This window comes from Amphibalanus amphitrite, unplaced genomic scaffold (genome assembly GCF_019059575.1).
Source record: "Amphibalanus amphitrite isolate SeventyFive unplaced genomic scaffold, NRLGWU_Aamphi_draft 000054F_arrow, whole genome shotgun sequence".
NCBI classification, from domain to species: Eukaryota; Metazoa; Arthropoda; class Thecostraca; order Balanomorpha; family Balanidae; genus Amphibalanus; species Amphibalanus amphitrite.
Window position 1 is genome coordinate 38,947 of NW_024881550.1, and position 23,825 is coordinate 62,771.

A 23,825-nucleotide genomic window follows, 5' to 3' on the forward strand; every position below is an offset into this window, starting at 1 on the left:
CAATCGCTTGCTACACCTCAACATTTTCATAAAGTCATCGTGTTTAACATTGATTGGCTATTAGAAAGCTCAGCTTTCGATATGAATACCATTTTTGAGCTGGTAACGATACATTAAAACCAAATTAAATAACGGTGTTGAGTGTAAACTGTTGCGTAGATGTCGGACATCTTTGGACAAATGGCTGGCTTGGACATTTTTGGACGGACAGTCGACGTAAGTATTGGACATTGGACGGACATTGGACATATGTTTTCTGAAATTGACATCACTACACCGCACCACAAAGTATGAGCAGAAGCCCGCTAACAGGCGTGTTCAAAACCGCAGGAGATGATGATGAACGGGTTTATCGCAACTTGATTGGATGAGCCTATCGGTAATAGCGATTTTAGTATGTGCATTTATTGTTCATAGTGGTGTGAAATGTGGTTGGGGTACGACCGACAACCCGTCGGGGCGAATTTCGCACTGGGGTACTCAAAATTTGAAGAATTAAAGACGTTTCCATGAGTTTTGAAGGTAGGGATAAGCAGGGTATATTGAGTGAAGGGTAGGACGAACTTTGGTAGGAATTTCTAGTATAACTACTAGAAAACCTACTGTATGTGGTCGGGACTAGCAAAAAGTTAGTTCAATCTAGAATATGGTAGCGCTTATGGTTGGCAGTCGTGACGCGCACGTGACAATCATTTCTTAAATTTCTTAAATAACAGGTTTTAAGGGCCGATTAGTGGGCAGATACATTCAATTAGCTATTAATAATTGATTATGCAAACGTTCAAGAATCTACATCATTTAATTCTAGCCAAAATCACGCGGCGCTCCCAGGATTCGAACTCACGACCCTCGCATCTGTAGCCCGATACGCTACCGACTGCGCTACCGAGGACCGCGCGCCGACGACCGGAGAGGTGGATCGCGGGTGCTGGCGTGCAGAGAAATCTTTACCCTGCACGCCGTAGAAGATCGGCTGGGTTTCGTGAAAAATGGTAGAGAAATTATCGAAAGAAAATTCATCGATCTATCATTTGAGACTAAGAACCATTGATTCCTTCATAGGTTGGCCGAGATATCGCTCGCCGAAAACAGGCCATTTAACATGTAAACCCTATGGGCTGGTAGGAAATGTACGCCGTGGAGCAGCAGTGCTACCAACTAACTTCGGCGGGGGCCGGGGATAAGTTCTAAAAATCCGGTTCTCCTTATCCGGATCATTAACTCCATACGGTCCAGGAAAGCTGGCACACTACCTTTAAGGCCGCCGTCCACTATGCGGAACGCTTGCGGTCCGTACGGAATCTAACACAGAGCCCTATGGGCGCATCCGGTCCGTACGGAAATCGTGTGCGCTCCGTGCGGATCGCATCCGAACGGCAATCAGCTGTTGATTTTCCGTCAGCTGTCCGCAAGCGTTTCGAAAGCGGTTGCCACGGAAACGAAATAACAAAGTCCCACAGGTTGAACTTTTCTGCGGAGAACGCAGGCGGAACGGACGCGGACAGGGACCGTCTTCCGTCTTCGAGTTTTCAATTGCAAATTTGAGAAAGAATTTCAACTCTTTCGAGATGAAGTAAGTAAAAATAATTTCCTTGACATGGCAGCACTATGTCATGCTAGTAAATTGCTATGTCTTCTTTTGTAATAACTGATAACTGCTCTTCACAAAGTGTTAGCAAGTGTCCGTGAGCTTTCCGTCTGCGGTCCGGATGCGGTCAGCGTGCGGCGACATTCCGGACGGACTCCGGACGGAATTCCGTCACAGTGGACGGCGGCCTTTAGGGGCAGTTGGGGAATCTTTGGCCGTTTTTTTAAGAAAACTATGTAACTTAAAATTGACGACACATTTTTGCATTTTCTCAACGCTGGCAGGTGTCGCATTAATTTTACTTTACTGGACAGTGCACTTCAAATGATAGAGTAATTACTTATATTGTAATTGTGACGTAATCACGTGACTTGTAAGTTGTAATGAAGTCATGTGGCTCTAAAAATTGTACAATAAAAAGGGAGAATAACTCGTATTTAGAATTTCAGGTACGCATCTGCCTCACATGCTCCATTGATGATATACCTACATACAAGCGTCATTGAGCGATATATTAATAATTTTATATTTCTGTATATTCGATATAATGTATTATTCTGCGTACTCTTACCCTCCTGAACAGTGCGTCCTCTTACCGTACATGCAATTCGCGCACAAAACAACCCCGAAACATTGTGCAAAACTAAAAACTTCACAAACAGAATTTTGCACTGCACAGTATTCCCAGAAAACCTCACAAGCTTCCCACAACAATCAAGGAAATGTACCTTATCTCAACTGCCAAGTATCAAAATCATTGTACCATACCAAAATAATATCACAACGCTCCAAAATAATATTCATCGCCTTAAACTCAACAGCGTCGCCGCACAACGCTCACGTTCCGTTGGTGACAAACACGCACTGGCGGCTTCATGTCACTTCATGAACTCGACCAACCCGCGTCGCCAGGCAACCGAAACAGCTGATGCGTACTCGCCCGCGTCCTCTTACCCAGGGTATATAGAACGGGTACACCCAGGGGTAGTCAGCAACAGTTGGTAGCATTAAGCCAAATGGGCGCTCAAAAACTACTACCCCATAGGGTTCCCATGTTAAATCGACCTTTGTCAAGCGAGCCTCACACGTAAGCTAAAAGATAAAGTGACAATGTTATTGTGGGGAAAGGTAGTCTCAAGCTTCCTCTACAACCTTCTAGCGTTTTTCGATGCGGATGCCATAACAGGTCCAAAAAGCATTAAGCGCTGCCCGAGGTACGAAAAGCCCCTCCATGAGAGCTTAAGTTCCTGCGCATGCGCACATTGCCTTAACCCTGTACTGGCGCAAATTACTGATACTGCTCACGGACTCAATCAGCCAATCAGCGTCCTCGATTACATTAATAGATGTCGCTAGCATCACAAATCCTGCTTGCGAACACCTTTTAAGAATGAAACAGCTGCGCCATTTCTGCCTTCCATTGATTCCTTCCATCTTAGTATCAACTATACGCTTTTCAACTAACTTTAGACTAAGTTTTAAACTATGGTTAGTATGTTATTTCTGGTAAATTTAATTTAAAAATAACTGCTTTATGAATTTAGCTTTACTCGTCAGGACTCGGATAGAATACTCTATTTTTTCCATATTCAAAAAAATGTTTTACCTACCATGTAACTCATCCAGGGAAAATGGGCGCTTTTTGCGTCGTTGGTGTACCCGTTGTTCTATATACCCTGGGTACACCAACGACGCGGAAAGCGCCCATTTTAGCTGGATGAGTTACATGGCAGGTGATATATTTTTTGAATATGAAAAAAATAGCCGGTCCCGTAGCTCAGTTGGTTAGAGCGTTGGACTCCGCGTGGTGAGAGCACGCGTTCCCGGTTATAACAGTCCGGGTTCGAAGGGCGACGGGCGATCGACATTTATGGGCCTCCTGACAGGCATGGTTGCGGTTGGTGGCAGGCCGTAGCCAGGCGAAGTCAGCGAGGGGACCGGCCGTGCGCGGCTTTATGCGCACGTTAAACTTTGGACACTAAATTCTGCCATAGAATCGGAATTGCGCGATCGGAGGGTAGAAGGCAGGGTCATCGCAACAGGCTTCGCTTAGCGGTGGCTCTGTCCTTGCGAATCCTTCCCATCAAAAGATTCGGACTAAATTTATACCGGGTGGCCCAGAAAAAACGTTCCGAACTTTGGAGGCCTATATATCAAATACGAGTACAAATCACGAGCCAAAATTTTCATCAAGTTTGCGTCATTTCTTTGCGCATTGGTATACCAAATTATAACACTATACCATCATTTTCAAGCTGGCAATCTTGAGTTGAATTAAGCAAGGCGTTTTTGCTTTTTTTGCCTATGTCAAACGATAGTGATGATTGGGTTAGACGTCCCATGTTATAAAAAAGAATAAAAAATAGAGCACGTGAATGAAACCAACACGTATGTTCTTATTTTAGATATTTTTGTCTCACTTATGTGCCAAATATCCAAATACTGAGCCAAAATGGTGCTCATGGATGTCATTCGTTTCAACACCAAATCATGTTTCGAGCAGGAGTGGCACGGTGCATGCAGGGGGGCGACACGGCTATTCGCGCAATGTATTCATTTATGGGCCGCGCGGGGCCTCGCGATGACGCGGCTGGAGGCAACTGCTCAGCGCGCTAGGATACTTCTGGCGGGGCCGGGCGCTGAACGGTGTGCAATGAATGGGTTATGGTCGGGCAGACAGAGATGAGGCATTGAATTTGAATTGACATCAGCAATCGGGTGGGGAAGGAGAACGTTTCTAATCGAGCTTGGGATGGGGAAAGGCGAAAATATCACGATCGGCTCATAGCTCCGCCAGGGCCGGGTGCTGTACCATGTGTAGTATATTTAGGCGGGCAGACAGAGATGAGTTATTGGATTTAAATTCACCTTACCATCGGTTTCTGGTGAGGTTTGAAGACGTCTTTAGTCAAGCTCGGAGTGGGGCAACGGCCACTGGCGGATGCAGGGGAAGGCATTTGGGGCAAATGTCTTCCCCAACAACCAGGGCAGCGCCCGAAATCGATATTCGAGAATAAATGAAAACTTCACAACTTTTCTGAGGAAATGTTGGTTAATCACACCGCACAGCAGTGCGCAAGGAATCGAAATCCGAGTTTTTTTAATTAATTCCGAGAAACCTTTTTGGGGTAAGCCCCCGCAGTGTCCAATACCGCTTCCTGGATCCGCCAGTTGTGAATAAGTCACGGTCGATACCGAGCTTCGGCGGGACCAGGCGCTGTACACGTTGTTCTTTGAATGAAGAGGTGGACAGACACCTAGCCCCACATCCTACTGCTATGCCCGTGCTTCTGTGGGTGAAGCACTAAAGCATCACGGAATCCCAGAGGACCTGCGAGTCGACGAGGTAGCCGCTTTGGCCGCCGGGTACCTACTGCAGCTCCCTGGAGTTGCCTGGGACCGATGGCAAAACAACAGCTCCGGCGGTGCCCCTATGGGCCGTAGTAATTAGTGAATTCCCGTAATGTAGAGATCATATCCTCAATGATCTCCATTACCATTTTATATTCCTAAACAATATGACAGACCAATTATGCTTGCCTACGTTCAGGCATTACCTCTGATGGTCATACGCCCAGTACAACATGTGTTGTCTGTCAAACAACAATCGACAACGGGATCCCTTCTCATCATTTCTTAAGCCATCGGTTGTCAATTCACCCACCCTGTTTCCCTAAAAATAGACGGCCAGAGTCGGCCTGGGTCCTTACGACCCCTCTAAATTCGCCAGAGACGATCGGATCGCCGTTATTGCACCCGTCTTAGTGTTTAAATACTATGACAGCTTCGACCACGGACGTCGGACGGGGTGATCGTTCCACGAATGTACGCACCATCCAGGCCTAGGATGCATCGAGGTTTAAAAGGATGCAGTCTGTAGATCAATCAACAAACAATGGTGGTATGCAACCACTTTAAAATATCTCCCTGGCTCCCGCAACGTTCCAACGCCCCTCCGTTATGCATTCGCCCTGTGTGTCCGCCGAGCCGGCTTGCCTCCAATGACGTCATCGGCCGGCCGGCGGCGTTCAAGGTCAAACGGCTGGTGTCCTTACCTGGAGTTCTATAGCCTTGGGTGCATGGATTACTGCTGATTACTAGTGGTGTCAATTTCAGAAAACGTATGTCCAATGTCCGTCCAATGTCCAATACTTACGTCGACTGTTCGTCCAAAAATGTCCAAGCCAGCCATTTGTCCAAAGATGTCCGACATCTACGCAATAGCTTACACTCAACACCGTTATTTAATTTGCTTTTAATGTATCGTTACCAACTCAAAAGTGTTAATCATATCGAAAGCTGAGCTTTCTAATAGCCAATCAAGGTTAAACCCGATTACTTTATAAAAATGGTGAGGTGTAGCAAGCGATTGTCCAAAGTTGTCCAAAGCCTGCTGTCATTGTCCAACCGAATTCCGAATTGGACATTGGACAAAATCGGAATTCCGAAGATTTAAGTTCCGATTGACACCACTACTGATTACCCTCCTTTCTGTAGGTCAAACAGTAAATCGACCAGATAAGGAAAACAAACTAAAGCAAACTGGTTCCTGTGCCAGAAGACCACAGAATAGCTTATGAAAAACAACATTGCCAGCAGATGACAAAAAAAAACTGGTTGAAAAGCTACCTTTTCCCAGGAATGTCAGCCAGGAAAGCATTTGAGCCACAAGATGGCTAGAAAACTGGAAACTTCTTCCGATGCCGCTGGCACAGAGCCATCGTGGTTGCCTGAGGGAATGTGTCATCCTGAGACCCGAACCATCAATGATACTAGCTGCCAGTAGAAGTCATGGCTCTAAGCCGCGGTGCCGCGGGATGAAAGTGACCCGTTCACTCACATTTTTTTAGTAAACATCGGAGCAAAAAAGTACTTTCTACATGGCATACTTGAAACACGAACCGTTTAAAGAGTTATTCACCGAACACCATGAAAATCACACCATTTACTGAAAATGTGTGCCGCATTGACTATTCGAAGTTTCAATGTTGAATCTTTATCACTTTCTGAGAAATATTGATTTAAAGTTAGGAACGTTTTTTCTGGGCCACCCGGTATATAAAAAAATAGAGCATTCCATTCTGAAGAGTAAAGCCAAATTCATAAAGCAGTTATTTTTAAATTGTATGTACCAGAAATAACACCAACCATAGTTTAAAACTTAGTCTTAAGTTAGTTGAAAAGCGTTTAGATGGAAGGAATCTAAGATGGAAGGAATCAATGGAAGGCGGAAATGGCGCAGCTGCTTCATTCTTAAAGTGTGTTCGCAAGCAGGATTTACGTGATGCTAGCGACATCTATGAATGTAATCGGGGATGCTGATTGGCTGATCGAGTCCGTGAGCAGTATCACTAATTTACGCTAGTACAGGGTTGAGGCAATGTGCGCATGCGCAGGAACTTGTGCTACCATGAAGGGGCTTTTCGTACCTCGGGCAGCGCCCAATGCTTTTTGGACCTGTTATGGCCTCCGCATCGAAAAACGCCTAGATAGAAAGGTTGTAGAGGAAGCTTGAGGCTACCTTTCCCCACCAGCGATGCCATTCCTTGAGATTTGTCCCAAGATCTTGGGATTTGAACATTCACATTGGGATCTTGTGATTTGCGATGCATATCTTGGGATCTGGCAGAAGCTGATTTCACTTTGTCTTCTCATGCTGTCGAATGCTTTTTTCCTTGGTCGATAATAAATTTAGGATGGATTTGCCTCACGGACGGTTAATAGCATTCAAACATATTGAAGTAACGGACGAAGCTTGCGATGTTTCTTGCAGGCATTAGCTTCCCGAGGTCGCAGGATTATTTTTGTACCATTACTTGTTATGGGTATAGTAGCAGCTTTCAGTCGCTGTTCGCAACTGGCGCTCATTTGTTTAATTTCCAACTACCGATCAACGGGGATGGGTGGTTTGGAGGCATGATGTTGGATGGCTATGAAAAGCTTTTACAAACATTATGCCTAAAAAATATTTCAGAAAGCGGCTCCCGCACAAAGCGTTTCATTTTACGGTTTTGCTCTATGGAGGCTTATCCGTTGACCGCGAACCAAAATAAGGGCAATTTGTCTTTGACCTCGGAAAAGTGTCTGGTCACCTGACCTCTGGGCTCTGCTGGACCAAAAATAATCAAAGCGTAACCTTGCGACCTTCACAACACTGCTGACGTCTTGTAACTATATAGTCCACGGGACGAGTTCGGTCCTCGCTTAGACCCCCTCGCCATCGTCGGCTTGAAAATTCATGGGCCCCAGCGGGCACTGCCTTACGCGCAGGTTCACGGCATAGGCTTTTCGATTTCGGGATTCACATAAGCTTTTAAGAGCTTGTTTTGGAGCCCATATTTCAAAACTCATTGGTGGAAAACACTAAAAATCAGCCTGACCTCACTTGACTCTAGCTTCTCCAAATGTCCCAGTAAACATGCCGACGTCGGCCCGACGTCGGGCCGAGGCTCGGCCCGACGTCGGCCCAACGTCGGTTCAACCTCGGCCCGACATCGGCTGGACGTCGGATATGCCCGCATGTTCCGACGTCCAGCCGAAGTCCAGCCGATGTCGAGCCGACGTCGGGCCGATGTCGTTTGCCGAGGTTGACAAGATCGTTTGTCGTTGGACCGACGGGGCCGACGTCGGCATGTTTATTGGGTCAACGCGCCAAAAATATCAACCGGCGGCGGGATTCGAGCCCCCCAGTCGCCGACGTCGGCATGTTTACTGGGACAACACGCCAAAAGCATCAGCCGGCGATGGGATTCGAACCCCGTGTCATTTGAACGCGGGGTTAGTGCGCTAACCACTACACCACGCAGCCACATAGCGGATCTAGTTTGTTTTGTTGGTTTATGCCCTTTCGGTCTGACAAGACCATTTCATAGGATGGAGATTTTGGTCTTCTTGGCGAGCACCCTGGGTCCAGTTCATATAGAGTCCCTGGTCCCATTGCTGTTACGTGACACTTATTGGAAAGGGCGACCCCACAATGGATTCATATAGCCACTCTTACACACCTGCACCAACGTTTCCCAAAGTGTCCCTTTGATAAGTGGCACTTTGGCAAAGTGACACTTGCCGACTGGCCTTTCTATATGAACTGGGCTCGGCCCTGGTGAGTTGCCGGGGCTGAGCCTGACCAAAGGATAGGCCGAGCAGCCCCCAAGCACTCACCACACCCGGCTACGGGCGAGCTCGGCTTACGGGCAATCCCAAATGGGATAAAGTTTCCCGTCCTGTCCGGATCAGGGGGTTGCGGCGTGGAGGAAGATTTGAGTTTCCTGAAGATATTTTGAATACAGAAGCTCTTTATGAAACATGAAACATGGATTTTATATTATTTTAACGGTCAAAACAGCGGCCGATGTCGGTCCGACGTCGCCCCGACGTCGGCTGGACCTAAGCAATTGATCTCGGTCCGACGTCGGCTGGACCTCGGCTGGACGTCGGAACATGCGGGCATATCCGACATCCAGCCGACGTCGTGCCGAGGATGGACCGACGTCGGGCCGACGTCGGCATGCCGATGCCGAGTTGCTGATGTCACCCCGACGTCGGGCCGACGTCGGCATGTTCACTGGGGTGCCACGAGACAAATTTCGAAATAAACCCAAAATGCCACAGACTTCGTTTCCAAGAAGTTCTAACAGATTCGAACTTTGTGTTTTGGGTCCTTGACCCACCATTGACGGTCGACGAATGACCTGACCATAATAGCAGATACCACCGGCTTCATGTTGTCTAGGCCAGCATCTTCATTTTTCGTGAAGCTATTATACTCGGTCAGGAACCGATCAGCTGTAGGAATCCGATCGACCCCCTCCCCCTCCCCTCCCTCCGGCCTCTAGGTGCATTAGCTGCTGTAAAGACGCCAATAAGGACAAGGGTGGACCCGAAGAAGAGAAAGTTGAATAGTAAACACACTAATAGTCCAAAATAAGCTATGGATTTACTTGGGGTACTCTTAAGGATATGCGATGGGTAGTCTTGGGATTCGAGACGAGAATCTTGGGAAATTCTGGTCGAGATCTTGGGATGGAGCAAAAATGTGGATGGCATCACTGTTCCCCACAATAATATTGGCACTTTATCTTTTAATTTTCGAACGGGGCTCGCTTGAAAAAGGTCGATTTGACATGGAAACCCTATTGGGTAGTAGTTTTTGGGCGCCCATTTGGCCTAATGCTACCAACTGTAACTGGCTACCCCTGCTCTTACCCGCCCTTAGCCCACTTCCGGGACGGTGGAGGAGCGCTCCTAGGCCACACCAGGGAGTGATCTCTATGCGCTACCTGGTCGACCATTCGCAACGTGTTCAGTGCTCTACTGACTAATATGGCCCACGAAACAGGCAAACGACACGAAGGCAAACGACGACAGCGCCAGAGACAATGCATCGCGAGCAGGGGAGTCATGTAGCTCTTGAATCATTTAGACATCTTCCCTTATTGTCTGAAGACTGAAAGACCGAGGTTAGAAATCATTTGGATATCTTGCTTTTGTGCCTCAAAGGCCAAAGCTTTAATTTATATTTTGTGTTCCGGGAAGTGGAGCGGGTGTCTCGGACTCTCCCAAGGCTTGTGTATACCAAGGCCCTATATACCAGGTAGGGTCGTCCGGCGATTCTAACTGATCGTGACGTCAGCTCGTGACGTCATCTGGGGGCAAGTCTTGAAGTCCCGTTTAAGTCCTATGCAAATGGGCGATTTTTGAAGCGCTGAAGAACAAACTCTGCTAAAGCTAGCACAAAACTAAGTGCATCATCGGAAAGCCGAGACATATTTCTTCGAATTATCTAAGAAGCGTTTTTCACTAAACCCATTAGTTTTTCCAAAAATGCGTAAAAAAGCCTCCATGCCTCCGCCGCGCAGCCTCCCTTCCGCCGGCCGCCACGCCGCCGCGGTAGTGTAGTGGTTAGGATGCTTGCGCCGTAATCCAAAGATCGTGCGTTCGAATCTAGGCGCGGGTCGTACTTAATCGAAATTGCAAGCAGAACGTGTTTTTTCTTGATAAATCACTTATATTACAGCTAACCGTTCATAAAACTATCGATAACAATTGACTGAAACCCAAAATATAGAATACATTCTAATCAAACAAATTCAAATATGGCGGCCGTTGCGCCATGCTCCGCCCCCGACTCCGCCCCTTCGTGTGACGTCATCTGTGCACTTGGACACACAGGGAGATAGGGGACGACATGGGCCTGTTGTATACCTACAGACCCTCCAGGGACCCTCCAGTACTTAGATCGAGAGCACTCAGGAAGCCCGGCGTTCAGTGGGCTCGGGTAGAGCGTGTACGGCGGACTCCGGAAGGATGAAGTTTTACTAAGGCAGAGAGCGAGACCGCTGACCTGGGCTTTGTCTCCCGAATTGCCGTTGCACTGCGTAACAGTCAACAGACACGGTTTTTACTTTTTACACGCCTGTCAGATATTTTTTCTTTTTTATGAACACATTTAATTCACACAATACATTCAGTAGCTGTACAATGTACATACCCGCGCAAACACTATATCACATAACTACATCACATCGCAACGGCGACATTGCATTGCATGAACGATAAAACACTGCCCCGACCTTTGCCCCGCCCGCGCCGCCTCGCACATCGGTGCGGTATATTCACGCGAGACGGCGCCCCCTGACTACCGGCCCGTCCAGCACGGGCCACAGGTGCGACGGGCCGGCGGCCCGGCCTTCCCAGCCGTGCTGGGGGGGGGGGGGGGGCACGTGTTAGCCTGGATGGGGTAGGGCGGGGGATTTCGCATCATAAGGAGACGCCCATTTCAACTGCGAGTTGTGATCGAGCTGCGATCATTTATCGGCAAAAATATCTAATGAGGGTGAAGTTGATTGGATAGTATGCATCGTATAAGAAGCAAAGGCCATTATCCTGTAGCTAGCTCGTTTAGCAGCGTCTATAAAACCACACACATGACATTATATTCACTACTACAAAAACTTTGACATGTCTGCAAAGTCATACTGCCGTATCTGACGATTTGTTGCCGAAAGAAGTCTCAAGCTGTAGAGGAAGTGTTAAGCTGACTACGAAGCGTAATATAGCGAAGAGGGCTTGGCTGTCGCCGCTTCAATTGGCAAACAGCCGCACGATCTGTCCCCGCCTGGCGAATGCCCTTCGCCTCACCGCGTATGGCGCCTCGGGCTCGCGGGCTAACGGCTCATTGCCATCCTGGACCGGTGGTGCGACAGGGTCTTGAGGCCGGGCCTCGTCCTCCAGCCACTGACCGTCGTCGCCCGCTGCCTTGGCCACGTTATGAAGAACGCAGTAGGTATGCCCTGGATGAAAATATATTTAACAGACAATATATGCATTGCAGCTACATAGGCAGTCGTTTTCCTGTTAAAAACAGCGATTTAACGAGTGGGAGTTGCAAAATGCAGGTCGTACCAGCCGCATTTTTTCGGTTAGGTCAGGTCAATGGCCTATGAAACTAATGCGACTTTGAAGAACTTGATTAATTTTTCATGTAAAAATTGTTGTCGCCTATAAATGAACTAATGAGGCTCAGGTACCTATATGCAAGACTAATCCTAAATGCTTACATGATCGTTTGCGCTGATTGCGCCACGTTCTTGAGACGCAGACCCGCGCCGTGGAGGCAGGGCCATCTCATTTTGAGCTGCCCGAGGGCACGTTTGACAGCCACGCGCGTCTTGGCGTGTGCTGCGTTGTACCTGGGAAAGGTATGTTGCTAAAGTAGCTATTGATAATTAATTTTTCTTTTTTTAATATGCCGGCACTGAGCAAAGACACTGGGCACTGACACACATGAGCACTGACCGTCTCTCAGCTCCAGTTGCTGGATGGTCCACCGGGGTCAGCAGCCAAGTTCTGCTGGGGTAGGCGCTGTCCCCGAGGATGACGGCGCCATCCACCGTGATCAGATCGCCTCGCTCCATACTGAAAGAGCAATAGACACCTTGGCACTTACGTGGTTATAGTTCCAAATTCCAATACTCAAGTCCGATGAACTTGGTTCAAGTTAAATGATGCGGTATGCTGCAATATACTTCATACGCTCGCCATGGCGATGGTTCTCGTCCTCACACTAGGTAACCCTTCACTGAGCGAAGGCATAGGTCTTTTCTGCTGCAGGCTTTTAATGTCTGTAGGTTATCAGATGGAGTGACGTACTATAAAAGTATAGAATTATGTTGAGGATCAGGTCAGGTCACTAAAAATCGTCACGAAGTCACTGTTATAACATCAATTAACGAAACATGGTCGTCGTTTCACCGTTCAAGGAGACCCGAAGTGGCGAGGACTCTGGAGTCGTGCTGCCTCCCCCTAGCGTGGGTGGACACGCAGAATAGCCGTCCGTCGTAGCCCGCTACGGCCATCACGTTGATGGAAGCTTTCTGGTGCCTATTTATATAATGGTCATCCTCGGCCGCTGGCACCTTGACGCTTATATTGCTGACATCGATGCAGCCTAAAAGAAAGCAAACTAAAGACGAAATTAAAGGGACCCTCCCACCTTCAAAAAAGTTAATGAATTGGCATAAAAGTGATGTAGCGTGAATCACAAAGAGCGAAAATGAACATCTACCAAATTTTACCGGAAAATATTCACCCGTTTTCGAGATATAAGACTTTTATTTTTGTTTACTTTTTGGGAAATCCGCTGTTTCTATGACGTCACATAAAGGTTTTCTTTACGTCGGCATTTGGAAGCAATAGTTTGGTATCAAAGTGCGACAAATATTGCGCGAATGATGCGTTTATCTTATCAAGGTCAATATATGATGGCCAATAAAGGATTCCGGGACAATTCTTATGGCATTTCTTCGTATCGCAATTCTTCGTCTGCAAATCTTCGTCAGGGCATTTATTCGTAGGTACCTATCGCATTACTTTGTCTCGCACCAGGGTATATGAAAATCGGCTCGCATTTCTTCTTCAACGCAAATATATGCAAGAGTAAGCATTGAGGGACAAATAAATGCACCGACGAAGATTTGTAGACGAAGAAATGCGGACGAAAAAAATGTGCTACGAAGAAATGTCATGCGAGGATTCGTTCGGGTACCATGACATTTATGTGATTTCAAAGTCAAGGTTCACAGCTGATCTGCTAAATCAAGCCAAGAATCCAAACTATCAAAAAACTATAAATATTTGTTTGTCTGTCACAGAGGTCTCAAGCAATATAAGGTTGACATATGTTGAATCAAAAATCTACTGCCACAACTCACATCTCCTGCCTTAGTTTATCATTGTTGTTTTAACTTGCTTTCAAGAGAAACAGAAGCCAGTATCTGATATCACTTCAGATGATTGTTTCAAGATCTGAGTTCAAATGGAAATAAAAGCAAGATCAAGATGAAACAGGGATTATTGCTGTTAAAGTAGTTTGGCCATGATACAACAAGCACATAAATCATTAGCCAAATCAAATACTGGTTGGTTTGTCAAGATGTTTGTTGTCTGTCGTCTGTCGAGCTGCTATGAACACTGAACGCTCTCACTCTTACTTTAAAGAGAGTAGTTTAAGTTGAATGGTAGTGAGCTGTAATTAGACAAAGCAGCTATTCAGTGCTCACATCAAGCCAGGCTAGGAAATGGCATCAACTGTGGTGGGAGGAAGCAGGTTCGGCAGCCCTATGTTGTAAACTTCTGTTATGTCTTGTGTTTGATCAACTGATGTTTACTGCTCTGTTTTGTGCAGTGATAGTAGCAGGTAACTGCATGCTCGTCAAATCATGTGAATAAACGAATTCACAACATTGCATTTTTCTCTCCATGCAAGGAACAAGTAAGATGTTGTAGAAAATGTAATAGAGGGCTGCATTGCTGATTTTGCACTTTATCAGAGCTTTATTTAGAATTGCTTTCCTGAAAGCTACACACAGGCCACAGTGCTGAAATTCACAATGTCATAGCTTTTGGCAGAAAAAAAGAAAAGACTTACCTAGGTAAAATTGGCTGAAAGTATGGCAGAGCAGGTCTTGATGCGTATGCCCATCCGTGTGCTTGCCGAAGCCGAACTGACTGCAACACATTTAACTCTGACCCACCATGGTGGCTGGCATATCCTGAACTTTCACCACTCTAAACAAGACAACTTTCAGCCCTCAGCATTGTATTAACCCTCGCATGTGTAGGGGGGGGGTCGGATGGACCCCCCCCCATGGTTTTTCGCGAATAACTCGCGTAAAAAGCGGCCGATGGCGACGAAACTTTCAGTACCCTCACATTGATCAATTTTACACCTACCCTGAAAATTTCATGACCCTGACCCAAATGACCTTTGACCTGTGACCTCTTTTCCGAGACCATGTTTGGCCGGAATCGCGATTCTGCGTATGTCGGCTCGCATTAGCCGCGCGTTTGCAAGCTTTTCGTGGTTTCAAACGTTCAAACATGTAATTTGATGTTACTCCCGTGGGTGTCAAGGTCACCTGAGGGTCAGGTCAGGTCATTGACCTTTGGTGACCTCGGGTGACCTCGGTTCACTTTTTCGAGTTTTACATGTTTCTAGGCTAGTTTTTGGAGCTGAATTCGAATTTAGCAACCATTTGAACATTTACGAAGTAGTTTTGGTGACTTCGTAACATGTTACGAAGCTGTCAGAGGCGGTTGACACGTACTACGAATAACCGTCACGACGCCTACTGGTTGACCTGACCTGACCTGACCCGACCTGGTCTAAATGCTTCAAGACATCATCTGTGATCAAAACTAACACGATATTCGTGATCAGGACCCCGAAAAACCCCTTAGCAGCCACTCTTTACGACTTTCTAACAGGTCCCGATTTTCCCGACTTTGGGGTCATTGACCTGACCTGGAAGGTCAACCAATGACCTAGGACCTTAAAATTGGGTATCATCGGCTTCCTCTCGTCACGGGCAACACGCTCGTTTTTTCCGCGAAGCTCTAGCTCGATCAGGGGCCAAACGGCAAGGGGGGGGTCCAACCGACCCCCCCCCCCCCCCCTACACATTAGAAGGTGGCAAACGCCGCACACATGCGAGGGTTAAAACACTGTACAAAACACTCAAAATTTGTTTCAGTGCCATCCACGGACAACATCAGTCGCCATTCACCAGGCCAGTAAAAACAGAATAGATAATAGCTATTAGCTTCAAACCCATGTAGTCAGAGTTACTAGGTCTGCACCTCAAAACAAAATCCAGGTGACATTCACCACGCCAGTAAAAAACAGGTACTTAGGTAATGTAACAGCTTTAAATCTGGTAACATGTTGGTCGGACTTTACACTACCATATTTACATGGAATAATATGATACCAAACAATAGTGCAATCATTCTGGACAACAAAAGTGTATGATAAAATTAATTTAGAATACTCTGGCAGCATGATTTACGAGCACAGGCAGGTGTTACCTACCAGCCTTCTCAATGCTCGTAAAACCAACATTGTAGTTTTGATTTTACCTTACATGATAACACACTTGGCTGCAATGGCACATTTAATTTAATACTGTGAAAAGACCAGTTATAACCACTTCACAAGCACAATTGCACCTCATGCCGACATCCTTTTCCAAAGACAGTCAGCAGCGTCTTTCGTCAAAACTGGAAGATAAATCCCCTTTCAACTGTTAACATCAAAAATATTTCTTCATGGTGTGACTGTGATCTCCATATGGAAACCTTGCAGGAAAAGAATTAATGTCAATTGTCAGCTCTTCAAATTTCTTTGGACTTTAACTTGCAGTACCATATCCAGTTTGCTTTGATATTTTGTTTTTTATTCCATGTTGAAGTTGAACACCAAGCTCCAGATATAGCAGGCAGCTTGATCATCTTCGGCCTTGGTATAATATCAGTCCAAGTTCCAGTGGTGGGTATCTTCTAATATTCAAATTAAAATGAAAAGCAATAGGCTTTCTCAGCGCCGACGACGGATTTCACGTTGATAAAAAAGGGAGCTCAAGGTCAGCAAAACTCGGGTTCAAGGAATGGCGGGCGTTGAAATGACTGCTGACGTCATCAAAAAACCGCTAATGGTTAAGAGATAGGGACTAAGCTGGTCCCACCCTGCAAGTAAAGGGAAGAAATTTCTTGAACACCATAAAGCTGCGGGGGTTGCGACTAGGATAAATGGTGGTTTCTGAGCCTGGCCGCAAACTTGGCTATCTCAACTCAAAACTAATGTTAAGGTGGGATGGTCCCTTTAAGTTCGTCACTGAAAGGCAGTATACCTACATTTCTAGGCTTGCTAGGCATACGCGTACCTAGTTGTAAAAAAAAGATATTGGTACGAGCGATCGCACAGCGCGATGGTCCACACGAATACATGACTGGTTGTATAGATAGTTCCGAGCAAGAACATCCTTAGTGTCAAATTTTTCGAAGTTGAGATTTTTATACCATTCGACTCAGCGAGCTGAGTCGAATGGTATGAATATCTCAATTTCGAAAAATTTGACACTTACGATGTTCTTGCTCGGAACTGTCGATATTTGTGAAACATGCTTACCAATGACCGATGGCAGGCCAGCGACATCAAAAAAGGCGTTCTGCTGATCTTGGCAAAACACTGCCGAGGCGAGCCACGAGTGCTGCGGTGACCACTGGCCGGTGACCCTGCGCACAGCGCGACACACTGTTGCTTTACTGGGCCCGTGCGCGTCGCCCATGACGTGGTAGAAACTACCGGTAGCCATGAACCTGAGAAACAAATTGTGATGCCGCTATTATGCCGTCACTAGCAGCGCAGATTAGCGGGATCTCACGCCCCGCGGGTGGGGGTGGGGGTGGGGGGAGGTCCGAGTGAGGCAGAAATCTGCCCTCCCGTATTTCTGCTGTACCTACCTATCGACTAGTTCTACACGCATCCAATGCGGCGCCCCGTGTACACGGCCCTCAAAGACCGGTATGGGTCCTCAGAGACAGGCATCGATCATTCAGAAGGCAGTGCGGGACCCTCAGAGGCAAATAAGGGTCAGTCTTGGGACCCCAGAGACAGAAATGAGGCAACCAGAGGCCGGTGTGTGGCCCTCAGACGCCGTTTGGGGCCCCTGAGGCCGGTTTAGGGGCCCTCAAAGGCCAGTGGAGGGTCGCTGTGAGGTCGAGGTGATCCCTCAGCGGTCAATGTGGGCGTTTGACCGCCACTGAAGGGCCATTAAAGGTCAGTATAGGACCATCAAAGAACCGTATGGGAGCTGTTAATAGCTGGCGTGGGTTCCTTGAGCCTTGTGACAATCGAATAAGGGTCATATCCCCATACGCCCATGGGGGCACATCGGTTGTTCGGTAGGGGCCAAATGATATGATGGCCCCTCTGATTTGCCTTTGAGGGGCCATGGCTTTGAAAGCCCCCCCCCCCCCTCCCCCCTGCGAACGTCACTGGCACCGAAATGCGGCACTTCCGTGAGTGACTGCGAATGTATCCGGATTCCGGGCCCACTACCCACTCACGATAGCGCTATCGCGGAGCGGCCGAAAGAAAGGAAGTTGCACTGGCACATCCCCGTGAGGCGCGCCAAGGCCGGCTGACTCATTGTTGACCATGAGCCCGCCCTGATCTGGCGTCGCGTGTCATGATTTTGCTCTCCTGCAACTTTGCTTTCCTGTAACTCAAATCTGTTCAGTAAGGATTGTTGTATTAATAATTCATTTTTCTTATTCAGTCTTCATGCATTTTTAGCACGTACAGCCCACCGCTAAAGTAATGTCGGGTTTTACCAATCTCAACGGTTGGCTTTGACTGGCGATTGTTTAATGCGGAGTGATCGAAAAGAAGATGTCAATAGCTAAAGTTGCAGCTGCAAGGGTGGCGGTATATATAAGCTACATTCAAAGTTTCATTGTAGTCTGGCTAATCTGGCTGTAAATACCTACTTGGAAAATAATTAACTCGCAGCTCATAACAATAGGTAATGCAAAGCTGCCGTGGCGATTCTACTTCCGTCAGTGGGTAGTGCGGATAAGATTCAGGCACCTTATGCCTTACTCAAAAGTCAAACTACTACTTGCCTCAACGTCAAAAGAAGCTGATCCATGGGTGTCAGCGCCCCGTTCCGTTGGGTCTCGTGCTGGACGTCCGGGGATATCATGTGCGCAATCCTCTGCACAACATCCTTTGAAAGACGGAAACGTTCCCTGCAACATTTCAGGTAAATGAGTATCGTTTCAGGTTTAAACATTGGCACCTATGCTCTGCATTATAAAGCATTAATCAGAATTTTGTTAGCATCCCTCGGCTTCAGTGAATAAAGTATAGTTGAAAGAAGTTGTCATCAATCCGTAAGCTTAATTAATTCATCTGAGCTTAATCTGATTCTGAGATCAATTTCACCATTGGAAATATAGCATGCCGATACATACTCATACTCATACTCATATATTTCGGTTACATCCAAGAAATTGGGTTTTCAGTAAACCACGTCATACATTCAGTAGTTCAAAACTCATGCCTATACCTACAGGACAGATTCTATAGAGTTTAAAACACACCACACATGATAAACTAACTGACCACATTGACCTAGCGCAGCCGGATTAGCCCTATTAGTGGCAGGGGGGGGGGGGGTGTTTTCATCCACCACCCCTCAGGTTTTTCGGGAATATCTCCGAAACCGCTGAAGCTACGATGCTGAAACTTTCTGACTTTTCCTAAAACTAAATTGGGCACATTCCCTGAAAATTTCAAGTTCATAACTTTACCAGGGGCGGCTCCAGAGCACTGAGAATTGGGGGGTCCTATTCGTGAAGCGAGTCATTTGGGCGAAGATCACGATGCTGATGTATTATAACTGTATGCACCAGTTTTACGAACAGTGAATGAAAGGTTTAATGTGATAACATATACAAAGTTATTGTGCATCCTCTTTTGACACGTTTTTGCTATAATAGGCGGATCCAGGCGTCCAAAAGGGGGGGGGGGGGGTTATGTTTTACCTCCCAACATAGGTGCCCTGACACCGCCTATGCATGACCAATACAATTGTAGTCGTTCTCTCATAAGAAAATTGTAACATAACAAGACCATTACCACCCTATTTCGAAACAGTATTAACAAAAACCTTATTTACTATACTTTTTGTGTACCCCCAATCTCAATGATCTGTATCCGCCTATGATTTTTGAAAATGCATATTTTTAGGATCCATGTGAATTCCTGGTTCATTCTCTATCGATCGGCAAAAGTTGCGTTAAGATTGGTTTAGAAACCTGGCCGTGATAAAGTCTAAAATGTATCTGCAATTTGCCCGTTTTTACACCCCTCTACCCCCCTATTGACATTTTTTAATTTTTATTTTTTAGAAATGTAGATTACGTTGAGCGAAATCGAATGCCGTTTGAATTTTGAAAATCGACCCGTTAGATCTCGAGATATCAGGGGGGGGGTCGTAAACAGCCCCCCCCCCCCCTGCCACTAGTAGGGGTAGCCAGGAGCCTGCCACTAATAGGGTTAAACATGCCGTTTCTTAGCCTTTTTACGGAACGCCGCCAGACTGGTGCAGCTTCGAACCAGGGTATATAGAACAACGGGTACACCAACGACGAGGAAAGCGCCCATTTTACCTGGATGAGTTACATGGAAGGTAATATATTTTTTGAATATGGAATAAATAACGTATTCAATTATGACGAGTAAAGCCAAATTCATAAAGCAGTTATTTTTAAATTATATGAACCAAAAATAACATACTAACCATAGTTTAAAAGTTAGAATAAAGTTAGTTGAAAAGCCTATAGTTGATACTAAGATGGAAGGAATCTATGGAAGGCGGAAATGGCGCAGCTGTTTCATTCTTAACCCGCGCCCTGCTGGGGGGGGATGTTTGAACACCCCCCTTGTGGTTTTTTGCGAATATCTCAAAAACGGCGGCGCGGAGCACCGCCGTTTTTGGTACACCTTATCATACATCAATTCTACACATGTTGTGAAAATTTCAGACCAAGGTCATTCAAGGTCAGGTCACCAGGTCACTTGAAGTGACCTCACCTCATAAAAAGTTTCAATGTCTGCCATAGCTACACCGAGTGACCGATCGCTTTGAAACTTTCAGCGATTAATAAGGGTAACAGTATCTATCAAATGTATATCTTGGAATTTTGATATCGGTGACCTAAGGTCAGGTCAATTTTGCGACCTCCCCATTATAAGTCAATGGGAAAAAATTGAAATGCGCCTCTTTTGGACGAAAGACATTATAAACACTCCCAAACACTGAATTACAAGTGGTTTAGACACACTGAACATGAAAATGGTGTCCGTGACCCCTGTTTATGCCCTGAGGTCATCTTAGGTCACGAATGGTATCTGATGATGATGATGATGATGATGTATTTCGAATAGCCTCCATAAATGGCTTTTACGGCTAAGAGTCATACAAGATACAATACATATGTACACTTGGATAGAATCAGCACTCGACCTAGATACTATACTAGGATTACCCGCGTGCTCCGCAACGCGAAGAAGGGTTATTTTTGACCCGTGGGTATTGGGTTGGTCTGTGTCGATTTGGCTGGTATCCATTTGGTTCGATTGTTTTTCGACGGCCAAGCACTTTGTAATAAAACAAAAAAAGATACATCGCATCGAGGTGCCCGTGTCGTATTATCATGCGTTCTACTTTAGAATGATTCGAAAACTGGCGTGAAGTCTTTTGAGGGCCATCGATGAATTTCGCTAAAAATGACGATATAATGGTTTGGAACATTTACATTTTTAAGAATGCTGTTGCTCATTATGCAAAAATGAAGACTGAACCTTGGACAGAATTGAATGCTCTTTCCAACGTTGCCATTTTTTATTGCCAGAAATATCAGATCATTGAGCAAAACCCGTGTGATTAATAAAGTGGCACAAAATAGACAAACACCATTTTCTCCCGTGATTTGTACCACCTTGATTTGGATCAATCAGCTTTTCAAAATTTTCCTATGAGAGGCGGTACATTTGTCTTGCCAACAGGCGCTGTTCCAACTCGCTCCGTTTAATGGTCACCTAAATATAAAATCAATTCTAAAATCCGTCAAAAAACCGCAATTTTTCAGCCAAAGTACCCTCACGGGTGCACGTGGCACGTGCCATCCTCTGCATCGTACACCATTCGACAGCCCGCTCAATTATCTACACGATGCTGTTTTTCCCGTGCCGGTCGGACCCCTGGTCACCAAGATATGGCACCGAGACCGGACCCGTGTCGGGCAAAATTAGCCGTTTTCGCCCGATTTCGCACGCCGATTTATACATGTAAAGTCTATGACGCGAATTTGCCCTTTTTGAGCACGCGCCACGCGCTTCCTATCAACCCGATCGAGCCCAGACCCCTCAAAGGCACGTCGCGCATCCTTGATCTATAAGTTGTGCAAATTTTACCGCGCTAGGTGCAACGGTCTGGCCTGTACCTAGTCCACGCAAAGCACCACCAAGTCGGGACCTCGGTAACGGACAGACGCACCCTCCTCAAATAGCAATATTGATCCGCAGCAATCTCGCGTGCTTCCAAGCATTTTTGGGATGTTTCGGTTGGTTTCAGGTTCAGTCCAAGCTCAGTCTGGGTTTCGGTTGTTTTACCCGGTGTGTGCCCTCAGTTCCCTTCCTCCAATTCTGGCCCAAGGCATGAACGCAAGAGCGCTGCCGGCATCTAGTGGACCCCCAAAAGAAGAGTTTGCGGCAAGAGCTGCCACGCCTAGAATTTTGAAGTTAGAGGAAAGTTTTTAGGACAAAGAGCATGCAAATTTTGCAGGGCTATAAAGTGTTTTTTCGGATTGTTTTATATTGTCACCTCACAAGGTTGAAAATCCAAAATTTTGAATTAAATATCTTATCAATCCAAATAATCCAGCAATTTCAACAAACGGAATCAATGATATAAAGTCTTAGTGTACAACCTAGGCAGTAATATGTTCTGCTGTAAAACGCCTATAATAGTCAAAAGCTCACCTGCACAGCGAAGTCGGCGTCCTCCGCGTAATGGCGTTGCAGCCCGAGGCTTTGCAGCTTCCTCCAAACGGCTTGAGATAGATGGAAGAAGCACGTAGAGCACTGTTTCTCAGGGAACACCTCCTGGAAACTGTTCATGGCCGCCCTCTCCAGATCCGTGATCACGGTTCCGTATATTCCCTCGGCGTCGGGATGGCGAAGGAGTATAGCTGCGCGGATCTGGTTAAACGTCTGACGGTACGTGAGCTCGGTCTTATCCTCTAATAGGCCATACACGCAGGGCACCGTCACACCCAGCGTAGTCGCGTGGACGGTATACAACTGCTGAAACAGCGTGGGCGACACCTTGAAGGTGCCGTCCGCAGCCCAGTGCAGACTCAGCGCCAGTTTCTCAAGCCCCCAGTCACTTGAAAATATTACGATCCTACCTCCATCGTAGGTTTCATCGTTCGCGCTATCGTACAGCAGAAACCGCTCTTCTGGCTGTCCTGGAGCATCTTTCGTCTTGGTCATCTCATCTGGGATGATCAGGTCAGCCAAAGAGGCTGGCTCGGCAGGAACCTGTCCGGCTTGCTGCCTGTAGCGACGGATAGATCGCCGTATCTCGGAGTCACGGGGCATCTCTTCCCTCGCGGCCAGGCTCATGTTGGCCTCCGCGGCAGCTCTTACAGCATGTGTCGGCTCCACAGTTGTTTCGGCTCTCTCTTTCATGACACTGCGAGCCTTGGCACGTTCAATGGCTGACTGATTAGGCCCATGACTGTGATCGGCAGTCTTCTTGAATCCTTCCGCCGTAAGAATGCCACGGCCTCTGCAGTTCAGTCGCTGTTTCACACTGCACTTCATGTAGCTGGTGTCATTTCTGACATAGTCCGTCACGTAAAAATATCCTTCGTGGCTCACACGCGGTCTTTTGCTCCCGGGTATCACCTCCATATCCCTACTCAAGCCTCTCAAACCTTATCACCCGCCCGCACCTTTCCCGACTCGCCGCGACAGTCCGTAGGCACTTCCGGTCCACAACAGTGCGAGGCCCCTGCGCTGCATTCGCCGGCACGTGCATTCGGTTAACGGGTATAGGGTGCCCCCGCGCAGGAGAACAAAATACTGCCATTATTTCGGTCTCCAGGAAAAAAATGGTCGTCAACCCGGCACGAAGAAGAGAGCACGTCAGAAGTAGCACACAACATGCGCACTGGAGGGGGTGGGAGGGAGGGAGGGAGTTTCTGCCCCGCCTGTTTTTATACCTGTTTAGGATTCAATAACGCATCTTGTGCTAAATTTTGACCTAGGCTCAAAAGTCAGATCCCAAGGTCAGGTCAAAGTCTGACCAACACCCCTCGGCAC

At 46.8% G+C, this 23,825-nt stretch overlaps 1 protein-coding gene across 1 annotated transcript; it reads right to left on the minus strand.

Moving 5' to 3' along the window:
* Nucleotides 1-22,466: 22,466 nt before the first annotated feature.
* On the minus strand, nt 22,467-23,123 carry LOC122378015. The gene has a single exon (XM_043358723.1). The coding sequence runs from the start codon at nt 23,121-23,123 to the stop codon at nt 22,467-22,469; it is 657 nt and encodes a 218-aa protein (XP_043214658.1).
* Nucleotides 23,124-23,825: the final 702 nt, after the last annotated feature.